At 34.2% G+C, this 13,995-nt stretch overlaps 1 protein-coding gene across 4 annotated transcripts in view; it reads left to right on the top strand.

Annotated features, from left to right (window-relative positions):
* LOC133521522 (slit homolog 2 protein) overlaps positions 1-7,245 on the top strand; it is a 144,494-nt gene extending 137,249 nt beyond the window's left edge. For all 4 annotated transcript variants that reach the window (XM_061856525.1, XM_061856526.1, XM_061856528.1 and 1 more), the window contains 2 exons: positions 1,725-1,864; positions 2,557-7,245. In XM_061856525.1, the coding sequence (XP_061712509.1) occupies positions 1,725-1,864; positions 2,557-2,822 (406 nt within the window). In that variant the 3' untranslated portion in view covers positions 2,823-7,245. The remainder of the gene's footprint in view (positions 1-1,724; positions 1,865-2,556) is intronic.
* Positions 7,246-13,995: the final 6,750 nt, after the last annotated feature.

The following is a 13,995-nucleotide window of genomic DNA, read 5'->3' as shown; positions in this document are numbered from 1 at the left end:
ACAAATTATCATTTTATAATAAAATTAAATCAAACGCTTTAACGAACGCAACCAAATGATATGCCATTACGTGCTTTCTTTAAATAACTTAACAAATATAAAAGAGTTACATGTATTAAGTATTTGTATACAGTTTACTATATATATCGTTGTCTGATTACACACAATACAAGCCTTCTTGAGTTTACCGTGGGCTTAGTCAATTTCTGTAAGAGTGTCTCTATAAAAAATACGTTAATAGGTATTTCTTTTACAAGGACTAAGTTGTCTCGTGATAATATTGAGATCCGAGCAAGCGAAAATTCCAAAATCGAATTAAAATAGTGGAGTTTTGAGTTTTGCGAGGGTTTCAAGGCACGAGGGTTAAACAACCTTTGCTATTGAGTGGAACACAAAAAGTTTCATAACACCAACGCAAAGAAAATACTAAACAAATAAAATCCAAATAGACGCAGGGACGGATTAAATATTTATTATTAAAAATCATTACTTAATAAAATCTACCAGCGAATATGAAGAATATATTCAGAATTTGCGTCAAATTACTTTGCTATTCGTGTAGATAAAAAGCAAACTTCTCATCCGTTTTTGAAGAGTAAAATCTTACCTATCTTTTATACATTTCAAAATTTCCCTTTGATTCCTAGCTGAGTAGCCTTAGCTTAATTCATCAAATATCCTTCTCGTTTCGTGTGGTTTTGATTAATTTCTAGAGTAGCGTTGTTTGCTCAACTCCTGAGACTAAATCTCATAAAGGGTAGGATCTTGATTAATTAGACAAAAGTTTGCAGTAGGTATTGTGAGGTTTTACGAGCCGAGAGTTTAAGATGTCCCGCTTTTGTGTAAAAATATTACTCCGTAAGAATGTGGAACAATGTAGGTTAAATTAGTAATCTTCTTCTTTCTTTATTCATCTCGTTCAATGGTGATATTGACTTAGATATTAATGAAATAATGAGCAAAGTGCCATTTTTTTAATAAATGGTTTTTGTCTACAAGATTTTTTAGGTTTAAAAAAACGTTTACAATAACACACCTTTAAGACATTATTAAATTCATTCACTTACATGTACGTGCAGCTGAAAAAGTGCTTATAGACACTTTATCTTCCCAAATAGTCTTCCCAGACATATAATAGATAACCTAGAAGAAGGTAACGCTCATAAGCTTAAACTAATGTTAAAAAAAGCACTGCTTGAATAAATAAGTTGTTAATTTTAAAAATTAAAGCAGAAAATTAAACTTACTATATTAATGAAGTACTAATAATAACGTAGTTAGATATAAAACTTCACACTTCTTAGCTATTTAACAATCTAAATAAAATATAAAAAGTACATTATGCTAAGTAATCTGGTAGTATTTTTTTTAATTTTTATGATAATAAACAGTTTAATTTTTTTTAATTAATGGATTTCATTTATAGTGTCCATTCACTTATATATCACATCGTCAGATATCTACTTCACCTCAAACCAGTTTATGAGTATTTTTATCACTTCAGTAACTTAATAACCTTGAAACGTGAAATACCTCACAAAGGAGTTTTGTTCTAGTCTAAAGAATTTCTCAATCGTTTCAAAAGCATCACCTCTCAGATTCAAGAAAATATTCAGCCAATATAATAATCACCTACTAAAACAGATCAATAACTCTTAGCATACACAATAAAACAACATATAATCGTCACTTGTTTCATAATGTAAAACGTATTTTGTCTCTAGGGTCCACCAGCTGCCAACAATGGGTTTCGACAACCTCAACTCGCTGGAGACGCTCAACCTGCAGAACAACAAGCTGCAGCACATCCCCGAGGAGATCATGGAGCCCATCCTGGACACGCTGCGAGTTGTCGATATTATGGGTAAAAATCATGATCTATTAATTTAATCCAAAAATATATACAGTAGGTATAACAGTTAAAAACTAAAGCACTGTAAAAAATATATATGTCACGATTAGCTAATTATTTGCCGTCCCGGAGAGTCACTCAGACATATCATTTCCGGTTGTTCTCATCTTGCTAACGGTGAGTACTTGCACAGACATGATCTCGTAGCCAGGATTATTCACCAGCAACTTGCCTTTCTATACGGCCTTATGGACCGCGAATTACCGTACTACAAGTACTTATCTGTGCCAGTTCTCTAAAATAGTCGTGCCACGCTCTATTGGGATCGATCTGTCATCACTGTACGGGCTATTGTAGCCAATATGCCTGACATCGTGATAATAGATCGATCGCAACGTCGGGCCATGCTCGTCGACATCACCATCCCCCATGATGAGAATCTCGTGAAAGCCGAGAAGAACAAGAATGTAGTAGTGTACTGTAGTTTACAAACGTCATACAAATATTATAATAATTATAATATTTCTTAAAGGTCTTCATTTGTGTCATTAGTGCATTATCATTATTAATCATTGATCAAATCAAAGAGAATAGTTACTGTTTTAGAATTAAAAAGGTTAAAAAAGGCTAATTCTAACGAACTGAGAGTACAGACTACAAAAATATAGGGAACATTGGAGTTGATGTTTTGTTTTTTGTTTTAGACAACCCGTTGATCTGTGACTGTGAGCTGGCCTGGTACGAGGCGTGGCTGGCGGGGCTACGCGACCGCGACGACGAGATGATGCAGAAGAAACGTACCGTCTGCACAATGGTCAGCGAGCACCGCGAGTACAGCGTCGCCAAAATGCCACTCGAGAAGATGAATTGCAAGAGGAAACCTGCCTACGATCGCCCCAACAGCGCACTCCGCTGTGGCATTTCCGTCACAAACTTCCTCCTCGCAATCGTCACCAGGTGGCTCTACTAAAAGTAAATATACACTCTTAAGTTAACCCTTTTAAGTTTCAGCCAAGGCTGCCTCCAAGCTAGCTGTGGCCGGATAGCTTGAAGTCCCCCTTCGCTTTATACTTGGTTCGATATTTAGTAACGTGATGAATTTGTGCGAAAACTCGATACATATCAATTTGGGCTGATAAATTAGTATTTTGGAGCGGTAGCTTGTGATAGTAAAGGTTTTAACGAGTTAAAAGTAAGTGTGATACTGTGAGTATTTTTACATTTTAGAAGACCTCTTACGGCATGCCTTACTAATGAGTAATGTAACAACCAAAGAGTAGTATATTATCAACTACAGTTCGGCATTTTATTAGTATCACTGGAGACGTGCTTCATTGTTAATGACATGCGTCTGTCGACGCATAACATTTGTCTAGGGTTTGCACGACGGATCTGGAATGTGTGGGAAGATCCGTGGATCCGGATCCAGATCTGGATAATTTAATACATTTCGGATCCGGATTGCAAACCCTATATTTGTCTAAGGGCCTTGCAAGAGCCGTTTTATGTGATTACAACAAAGAGATACACAACTTAGGCACAAATATGATTTGAAACTTTACAGAACCTTAAAATTTGAAATGAAAACTTATAATATTTTTTTATAGTTTATCCATACAATTTAAAACGTAATCTTATAAATACTTATTAGGAAAGCTTTTGCGCATTTACGATGTTGACTATAAAATAATATAACTGTATTCTACTCTTATCGTGCGAGATGAGCGGGGCTCGTGTATTTTAATTTACGAACTAAACTATATATTCTCTTTCATTATTACACTTTCTGTGATTCTGGATTTATTTCTTCCAATTATCTACCTCTCTTTTGCTATTTAGTAAAAGTTTACAAATGATTTACTTTAAATACTATTATTTTGTATGAATTCTTTATTTAAAGTGACATTTAAATTTACAAATAGAGCCCCTAAATGTTCTATTTGACGTAGAAATAGGAGTAGTGAAATAAGTGTTAGGTAATTATTTTCTAAGTAAACTAATTATATGCTGTTAATATGTTAGATTATTACTTTGATTGTTGGCTGAAGTTACATTTAGCAATATTCCAATCATTATTATATCATGTTTAAAATATTTGACGAGTCTCAAAATTAACGAGTACCCAGGAGGGATCATAATTATAATTTAAAAAGGCGGTTATTCAATAATCTAAATCATAGTTCTTACTTATATCTTTTCAGTTAGTCACTATCTTCTTTTTTGTAGCGTTAAATCAAATAAAGCTTAGGTATATTTGCTGTAAAAGTTTTATCGATATTAGATAGCGCGTGGTAATAAATGTGACTTTAAGCATTGCCTGCATTCATTTAAAAAAAACTAAATCTTTAAAATGTTATGTTTTATACAAACAAAAACCCATTGATATTGTAAAAAAAAATGGAATCGGATCTAATATATAATAGGGTACTAGCCTAAGTTTAAAGGCAAAGTTAAAGTAAATTGGATTAAAACCAGAATTTCTATTAAAACGAGTTTTAATAAATTCACCTTCGAGCTTCATACAAAATAATGTTCTAAAATTTAGTGGAAATATATTTTCGCCAATTTTTGTATAAAAAATATTATCAGTAAAAAAATTATAAACAAGGGTAATCTTGAAAACTAAAAACATATCCATTAGTGGTCTGAATTATAAATAAGTAAAATAAAAGGTAACTAAAATAAAAAAATTAAGGAACATATACATGAGAGAGTAATGTTCGACCAATATTTACTACTCCACCACGAGCTCAATTTCCCGCATGGCAATCATCGGTGACTCGGAAAAAATAATGAAAATTTCTCAAGCACAACAAAGAGTGTTGTATGTTTACGCAAGAGAAGTCACTATCCAATATAAGAAAGTGGTCAGCTGGAGAGCTGAAAATCAAATGAAGTAATTATATTTACATTTGTGAATGTTGCTAAAGAAAATGTTTAATGAATGCATGACGCGAGATTGAATAGGCATAGTCCTATTCACATTGCATTCGTTATTGTATTTTCTACACTAAGCATGTTATTGAAGGCAATCTTAGGATATAGTATTTAAGGTAACAATTACAAATAGAAACGGATAGAAAAGCACGTTGTTGTCTCCTCAAAATAACATTAAAGTTTTATGATATATGATCAATATTTAAGTGTATACTATGTTATTATACGTACATTTCTTGTTAACACATAGGCGTATTCGAGTTGTAGTTATTCGATCTATTTTCGATATTGTGATACTGATCTCTCAGTATCAAAATTGACTTTTCTTCAAGCAAAAACGTCACTTTTAACATTGACAGATCAGTATCATATAAAAAACAGATCGAATTACTAAAATTCGATTACGCCTGTCAATTTGTTTCAGTTTATGTTTTAGTTGCAACATTTTAACATTTTTTTTAAAGTGGCTTAGATAGTCTTGGTAATACGTTTATTGGAGTTATCGCAATAATTAAATCAATTGAACACGATGTTGGTACCAAATTCAGTTGACTGCACGTATTTGATATTGATAAATAAAATTAAGGTATTCTAATTAATGTGATGTAGTGATTTGTAAGCACAAATATATACTCTATACACTTTACAATATTGCACCTTTATGTCACGATTATATACTTATTAAATATTAATATTAATCAGAGTCGAAAAACCTGATAAATTAAGAAAAACATACCATTTCATACACTTATTAAATGTATCTACATGTTTTTAGATTATATTAAAAGTATAACCATTTTCTCATAATATTGACGTCTCTCGATGATATTTAGTGTCGTGTTTTATTCAAGTTATTATGTAGTGAAACATTTATTATCTTCGTGTCTTACTAAACTGTAGATGATCTGAGGCAAGTTATTATACATACTTACTATGAAAGCACTACGTATTTAGCTGTTTAAATAATATTTACTTATATCAATATCACACAATGTTTACAATATTTATCTACGTATTTACTTAATATATATAGGTAATGAGACCAAATAGCCATTGACGTGTACGCGTTTCAAATATGACTCGCCTGAAATATGACTACGGCAATGAAAAAAAAAATGCTTTTTCCACACGTCGGTGGAAATTAGGATCGATAATGGACAAAAGAACCAGCACAAACATATCGGGACGGTGGCGTGAACCAAAATGTGACGCCGCCGGTCTATGATCGTACATATCATTTAGAATAAGCCACTTAGCGAATGTATATCACTGTTGTATGTTGTTGGTATAACGTATATTTACTGTTATCTTTCATTGTTCAAGGGAAAGCTTAACGTAATTCCATTTCTTTAAATATGATTGTAGCCTAGTAAGTAAGATTGATCTAGATCTGTGCATTACTACTGTTGTAATAATGAGTTGGGAATACTTACATTATAAAAGATCAAGAGTGGATTGTGTCACTGATGAATACACTATGTAACATGCAAGTAAAGGATATGAGAATGTAAAAACATTTACGTCGGTTAAAAAAACATAATTCATGATTGATGTTGTTAAACATGCACTTCGGTTAATAAAGTGTCCCTGGAAAACTACGCTGAGAAGCTGACGTTTGCAGCATTAAGCGCCTCATATTCGTTAAAAACGAATGTGAATCTTTAAGTGTGGAAATTTTCTTACGACATTTGTGAAAGTATAAGAAGTTTTTTTTTTCAGTTCCATATTAAACATAATTTAGTACAATGTAATTACTTAATCTAGTGTACATTTTCATCCTACACAGTAATAACAATAAATTAATAAAGTTTAGTGAGCTATAGGCTTTTTAACACACACATAACAAGAATTAAATTTCCGAAAATTTTGCCGTTGCAGGCGTCAGTTTCGAGTGAGTTTGCAAGCGTTTGCTTGTAGCCCAAGGCTACATTAGTTGAAGCAGAATACGGTTGGCTCATTGGCTCGTTGATCTTGGTAAATCAAAGGTAATTCAGTAAAAACCACAACCTAAACTACCTTGCTTGAATTGATCTGATATGCATATTCAAAGTCAAAATCTCTGCAACGATACAACTTAAAAACTTAAAACTCGGCAAATTAAAGTTGTTTGCTTGAATCCCAATGACAACCAAATCAAGTTCAATATTGACGTTGAGATTTTATTCGTGGGGTGGTTCATAAAGTTTAATCGATATCCTTGTACTAAATGGTTGTATCTATTGATGTTTCATGTTTCCAGCAATAAAACGATTTGGTGTTAATCTCAATATTCTATCGGCAATATTTATAGTCGTATTTTAATGTATTTTTCTTAAAAGATATCTGTGTTAAGAGCAAGTTTATAGTCACATTTATTATTGTGTTGACTCGTAAAGTAAGTAATGTAATTCAAATACTGATATTTTACTCATAAGGGTGTATTTATTTTATTCGGTTAAATAAAAAAATAAATCGGTCATCTGCGTTTTATTTTCAATTAAGCTGCTACTTTAGGCACCATACTTTTTAGGGTTCCGTACCCAAAGAGTAAAACGCGATCCCATTACTAAGACTCCGCTGTCCGTCCGTCTGTCTATCTGTCCGTCTTTCGCCAAGCCAGTTAGTTAAAATTTTCAAAGATGATGTAGTTCTGCTGCCGCTATAACAACAAATACAAAACAATGGAATATAATCAATATTTAAGGGGGCTCCCATTCAACAGAAATGTTTTTTGTTTACCGTTTTTATAGATAATGGTACGGAACCCGCCGTGCGCGAGTCCAACTCGCACTTGGTTGGTTCGCACTCATTTCATATTGTAGGTAGCATCAAAAAATTTAGGTCCTTGTATCTGTTGTAACGTTATGGCCGGAGGACTGAGTCAAACACACGTATGGACAGTGTGGTAGTTATTTAATGACTAATCAGGCGCGGGCGCAGCCGCGCGTTATATCTAAAAGTACGTTTACTACAGTTCCTCCACCTTAGTTTTTGTTCCGCATCAAATATCCTTCCCGGGGGGGGGTTCGCTCTCCGCCGGGGTATCGACAACCGCCTGGCCGGCGACGGAACCGCCCATTGCACCGGCTACTGCGCCCGTCGCAAGGCCCTCGTTGCAGTCCGACCACAGAAACGCATCAGTGCCGTCAGTAGGCTCGGGCGGTGGTGGCGGTGCTGGCGCAAGCTTGCTCTGGCCAGGCACCGCTGCTACAGGTCCTAGCTCGACTGAACTGAGCGTGCGACTGCGCTGAGTTGCGTACTTTGGTGGTACATGCTTGTCAAAAATTATGACTGGTATTGCGTCCTACTCGGCTGCTCTTCCAGATCAACCACTGTACACTACCTCTACTCTCTACTACGGGGGGTTGAAAATGCCCTCGATGGCTACCTTTCCGAATCAGCTGGGCCAAATTTATACAAATACCATAGAAACTAGTTTGGTATATATTCAAGTGAAAAAAAATCTTTTCATCGGGTTTTGTAACGTGGGTTTTATTCTAACGGATTTGCGTATCTAGTAAAAATTTATATTCTTGGAAATATTTAATGTTTTTTGCAAATTTACACGTTTTTGTAAATAAAAGGGTTTATAGTATATGTGATCTTTAATGAATTTACAGATTTTATATTGTTACATTCATAGGATGATGCAAAAATCCGGAATAAAGATACAAAATAAATCAATTAATATTATTTAATGTTCCATTCAATCAATCGTGTCAATAAAAAATCGTGTAGTTATATGTTATGTTACTTATGTTTATTGCTCATCGGTTAATCGAATTTGAATAATATTTGGTACTATGTAATAGCAAAATATATAACCCGACATAAAACATGGAAAACTATCCCAAAATTCAATCCCTAAGGGAATGGAATGGAAATTAAAATTTAGGGGAGGGTCAGACTTCGATTAACGACTTCTACGTAGACAAAATTACGGAAAGAGGTAAATTAGTTATTTTATTATTTTATGATATACTTGCATAGTGAGTGAGTCATAATATTATTATTCAATTGTGTTGTGTAATGAGTGAGTTGTAATATTATTTTTCAATGTCTGGCATCGGTTGTAAAATAAGCGGTACCCAAAAAACAATAAGTAAAAATATATATTATCCATTTTTTTGGGTAGGTATAAAATTCGAGAGATTACTTGAAACTAAAAACGTTAAAATTTAACATTAACAATCTTTACACAACTTGATCCCAAGGCGATCGTCTGGGAAAGTTTTGAACCGGCAAAATTATAAAAACTTTACAACAGAATAATAGGGTACTTCATATTAAAAAATACTTCAAACAAGCTTGTTACTTATTTTACTCCACCAACTGAAACACGTATAATTTATAAGTATAAGCGTAATTTAAGATTTTATTTAAAGTTGCAATTAAAAACGTCTGTTATTTGAAAATTCAGGAGACCTTTATACATGAAATCCATCCATCCATTTCTGAATCCATTTCGTTTTTAATGTATGTGAAAATGTGACCCAATTGTGTCAATTTGTGCTGGACGGGAAGTAATTCAGTACAGTTTATTAAATATATAAAACAAGTCAACTGGAATAAGAGCGTAAGATTCAATTTGCATGAAATATAGGTAACAGTTTTGAATGGTTAGTTTCACTGGACTTAAATCATATGAACCATGATTAGTTGATTACCTTTTATATTGTTTATGAGCTCCCGAGATATTTCGACGCAGTTACAAGCATCTTGTTCACAGGTAACTCAAACTGCGATCGATTTAAGTGTAGGTTTTATGTGGGTGCTTTTTGGGTGATACAAGATATATGTATGTACGTGATTGTACATATTTCTATGATCAACTTGTACATACTCGTAGCAGCAACTCTGAAATCACAAAAGAACCTTGTTTCCCTACATCGTGTCGATTGTCGAATTGAACTTTAGTACGGGACACTAAAAATATTTTTTTGAGATTTCAGGGTTGCTCTCATAGCAAAAGTTGCTCATAATAATAGGTACAATCATGTATTTTTATGGTTTAAATTTAATCACAATGGGTGCAATTCGCAAAACGCCAAACTAAAAATCCAACAAAATTTATTCACGGAAAAACTATTTTCCACAATAGTTAAAAATAAACCTATAATTTGATGCAAGCAATTGGAATCGTATAGAATATAAATGAAGGATAAAATGGACAGGGGGTCTAGCCAAATAGAAATCGTTAGAGTCTGTGCGGAAAGAGAAGAGTCGTGGAATATATGGGACCCAATACATTCCACGACTCTTCTCTTTCCGAACAGACTCAAGAAAAAAACCTTGCCAATTCCGTTTCTCCGTCATTTCCGTACATTTATAAATGAAATGAAATAAATACATTTACATACATTTCAATTGGCGTTTATCGATAAACAATTGTCATGATTACGAACCCAGTAAAGAAAAAGAAAATAAATTGCATCGATGATTTAAATATCATGGCTCATCTACTGTGATATTAATCAACTGATAAATATTTTCGTAACTAAACAACAACCTGTTTTTAAATAAAAAATAACACAGGAAGCTCAATAAGGCTTGTGTTGTGGGGACTAAGACAATGATAAATATAGTATATAAATGCTTAAATAAATAGAAAACACACATGACTCAGGAACCAATATCTGTGCTCATCACACAAATAAATGCCCTTACTATTTTAACCCCATCGGCTTCTTAGGCACCCACTAGGTCAGACGGGCGACTATTGAATAATGAATATGAATATGAAATTTAAACGTAGTGTAGCGCTACTAGCACTATTTGCGCGACGTTAAGTTGTTATTAATTATGACTGATTAGTACAGGCTGCGGTAAGCATCCATTAGTCTGCCTGATACTCCATTAGAGCTGACCGATGCATAACATAATAACAGTACGGGTTGATTGTGGAATTATGAAGTAAGTACTAGCTTAGGTTCAGTCGGCATCATATATCGGAACGGCCGAGGTGCTCAAAAATATCTGAACACGCACTCTAGCTCCTTGACAATAGAGGCGTGTTCAGATATTTGTGAGCAACACGGCCGCTCCGATATATGTGATGGCGACTCTACGCGACTTCGCCTGCGTAGAATTCGCACTTCTTTATAATTATGTGTCTATATACGTGTGTCTAAATAAATTATAAAAAAAATTGTTATATCCTGTGGTGGCAGCATGGTTCCATTTTTATCACTTGTCACTATGCACGTCACTTTCGTGCTTACATACTTGTAAGAACGTGACAGGCATGGTAACAAATGATAAAGAACCGACCATCTTAACCCTACAGGTTGTTTATACTGCCCGTATTGTGTCGTAAGACAGAAAAACACATCTCCTTAAAATCGACAAATTTGCAAGATGCGTAACTTGTAAATTTTAAACCCAACATATTTTTACGGCAATAAATGTAGAATGTTTTTAACCCTCGACACCAAACGAGGAGTGTGTGGGGTGGATGTATGCCGTTAATGTCTGTCTGTCGGTTTATGGCACCGCAGCCCTCCAACGGATGGACCGATTTTGACGCGGTTTTTACGTGAAAGCGGGTTTCCTTGCGGTGGTTCTTAGCTATGTTTAAAAATAAATGAATCCAGCATTTGAAGGATGTCAGCTCTTTTCCAAAGTGAGGTGAGGCATTTTTGGCATAAAATAGATAGTTTTTGGATATAGCGTAGGAACTTTTTGAAAATTTTAATTTAATATTTATGTTAATTGGAAATTCAGGTAGTGTATAAACAAATTCATGTAGATCGCATTGAGAATGATAAATGATTAAAGGCCGTCTTTCCATTGGATGCAGATTCGCACGGCGCATCGGCCTGCACGCAGGACATTGCTATGCACGTATAGCGATGTCCTGCTCGCACACCGGAGCGGCGTGCATAAACATCAGTATGATAACCGCATACTCTGATTTCTTGCATCGCGCGATAGAAAAGAACAACCAACAAAGTAAGCCAATATATCTTAGTGACAGTCCATTTATTCCATTTCCACATTAACCCGCCCGAGACTGCAGCGGGATAATAATAAGTTTGTGGTCTAAGCCACGACATTTTACACGTACAAAGTAAAAGAAACTAGTGATGTAAAAGACTAGAGTTCTTGGAATCTTCAAGAGTCCATTTTTTTAGCTCTTGTCGTTAAATATTAGGCAATGGTCAATCTCACAGAACAGGAAGGTTGCCCGCAGTAGAAGTTCAATAAAGCTTCTATTGAATGGACACCGTTACATCTAATAATAATTAGACAAAATCAATATTTTAGTACAACATAATACGCAGATAAACATCAATTACTCGGGAACAAATATCGTCTCATAGTTTAAACTAGTGTGAACCACCTTCTCGGTGGATATTAAAGCAGTTATATTTAAGATATATTCAGCACTCATTGGAACTAATAACCTCAACCAATGTGTGAGCTAAATTTTGTCAAGGTTTTTAAAATTTTAATTGGAATATTAAATTAAAGGTGAATCTTTTGAATGTTTTTCGTTACCAATTCGGGTCTTTTCTACTGTCCCAAATCCTTTCTAACATTTTTTGATAAGTTGTTTCTGTCAGATTGATACAATTTATATTTTAAATACACAAACTTAATACTGAAACTCGTAACTTTTGTTTACTTAACATAGCATATTAAATAATAACGTTCTTCTTAGAGCAAACAAAAGACTGAACTGAAGTCTTTATAACGTAGAATCATAAAACTAAAGCGAGTTCTTCAAAGACCACAAGACTTCATTTATTGCCAACACTAAGGAAGATATTTGCGGTTTAAATGCGCTGTGGAAAACTTAAAACAATTTAACACGCTTGCAGAATGTTAGAATTTAATGAATTAACAACTATAATCAACACTAGCCTTATACTAGTGCTCAAATAATACTAATTAATATGAGGTTACATAATAAAACCGGACAAGTGCGAGTCGGACTTGCACACCGAGGGTTCCATATTTTTTAGTATTTGTTGTTATGGCGGCAATAGAAATGCATCATCCTTGAAAATTTCAACCGTGATAGCTAGCACGGTTCATGAGATCAAGCCTGATGACAGATGGACAGACAGACAGACGGATGGACAGCGGAGTCTTAGTAATAGGGTCTCGTTTTACCCTTTGGGTACGGAATCCTAAACTGCCTAAGTTATATTAATGAACATGTCTTCTTTAACTTCTTTCTTTCTAAAACCTGAAATCTTTTATATGATGTAGGAGATACACAAGCAAACAAATCTCCTGATACCTACTTAAAAACTACTTCTTTAAAAAAAATGAATCTAAACTCCTGGGATAAATCTAAATCTCCCGGAAAAAACCCTAAGCTAGGAAAGTTTAGGAAGTCATATAAACTAAGAAGGTTATAATTCAAACATTTATTAAAATCAAGTTATAAACGACATTTAGGTACTTTAAAAATAATAATAGTACATTACGATACAAGTGCGAAAAATAGGAAATTCGAAACGAGTGGCGATAAATTAAAACACGACCGAAGGGAGTGTTTTAAATCGACACGAGTTGCGAATTGCCTATTCGCACATGTATCGTACAACGTTTTACAGTACATATGGCCCTTTAAATGTTCGACACAGTAACGTAATATGCTAATTTTCGCACTAGTGCTATAAAGTAGCACCATATGTACTGTAAATGAATATTATAGGATAATTTTAAATCCATGCCGAATGGGTCTGTACCATTCGCTGGTCTGTACCTCTTATGGCTTTACGTCAAACAATTAATAAAATGGCGGACGATATCTGTACTTTTACCGTATTTTGACTTCCACTTGAGCATATTGGTGATAGTGTCTCGAAAATATATTTTTTTTCTGCTCTTCAATGTTGTTTAAAGTGTAATATTGATAGTTGATTATGTACAGTCAGCGTCAAATACTTTTTAGCAACCAAAGTAGCCAAATAGTTCGGTACACCATATATTTAGTATGGTGTACCGAACTATTTGGCCACTTTGACTGCTACAAAGTATTTGACGCTGACTGTACGGATAATGAAGAATTAATCTTGGAACGCGTTTAATCATCGTGTATTCTGTAGTAAACCCCCGGCAGTCCACGTGGCTGTTTGTAAGGTCCAACTATCGCTTTACTACGAGCTCATCACCGCACACTGTCTTGCGCTAAAGCATACGTTTGATATTGGAGAACCCGTCATATAATTTTGCTCTCACTACCTTGATTATTTTATTACTTATTGCACTTA

The sequence above is a fragment of the Cydia pomonella genome, chromosome 9 (assembly GCF_033807575.1).
Source record: "Cydia pomonella isolate Wapato2018A chromosome 9, ilCydPomo1, whole genome shotgun sequence".
Taxonomy (NCBI): domain Eukaryota; kingdom Metazoa; phylum Arthropoda; class Insecta; order Lepidoptera; family Tortricidae; genus Cydia; species Cydia pomonella.
The sequence above is the reverse complement of the archived record's forward strand: the minus strand, read 5'-3'. Positions and strand labels throughout refer to the sequence as shown.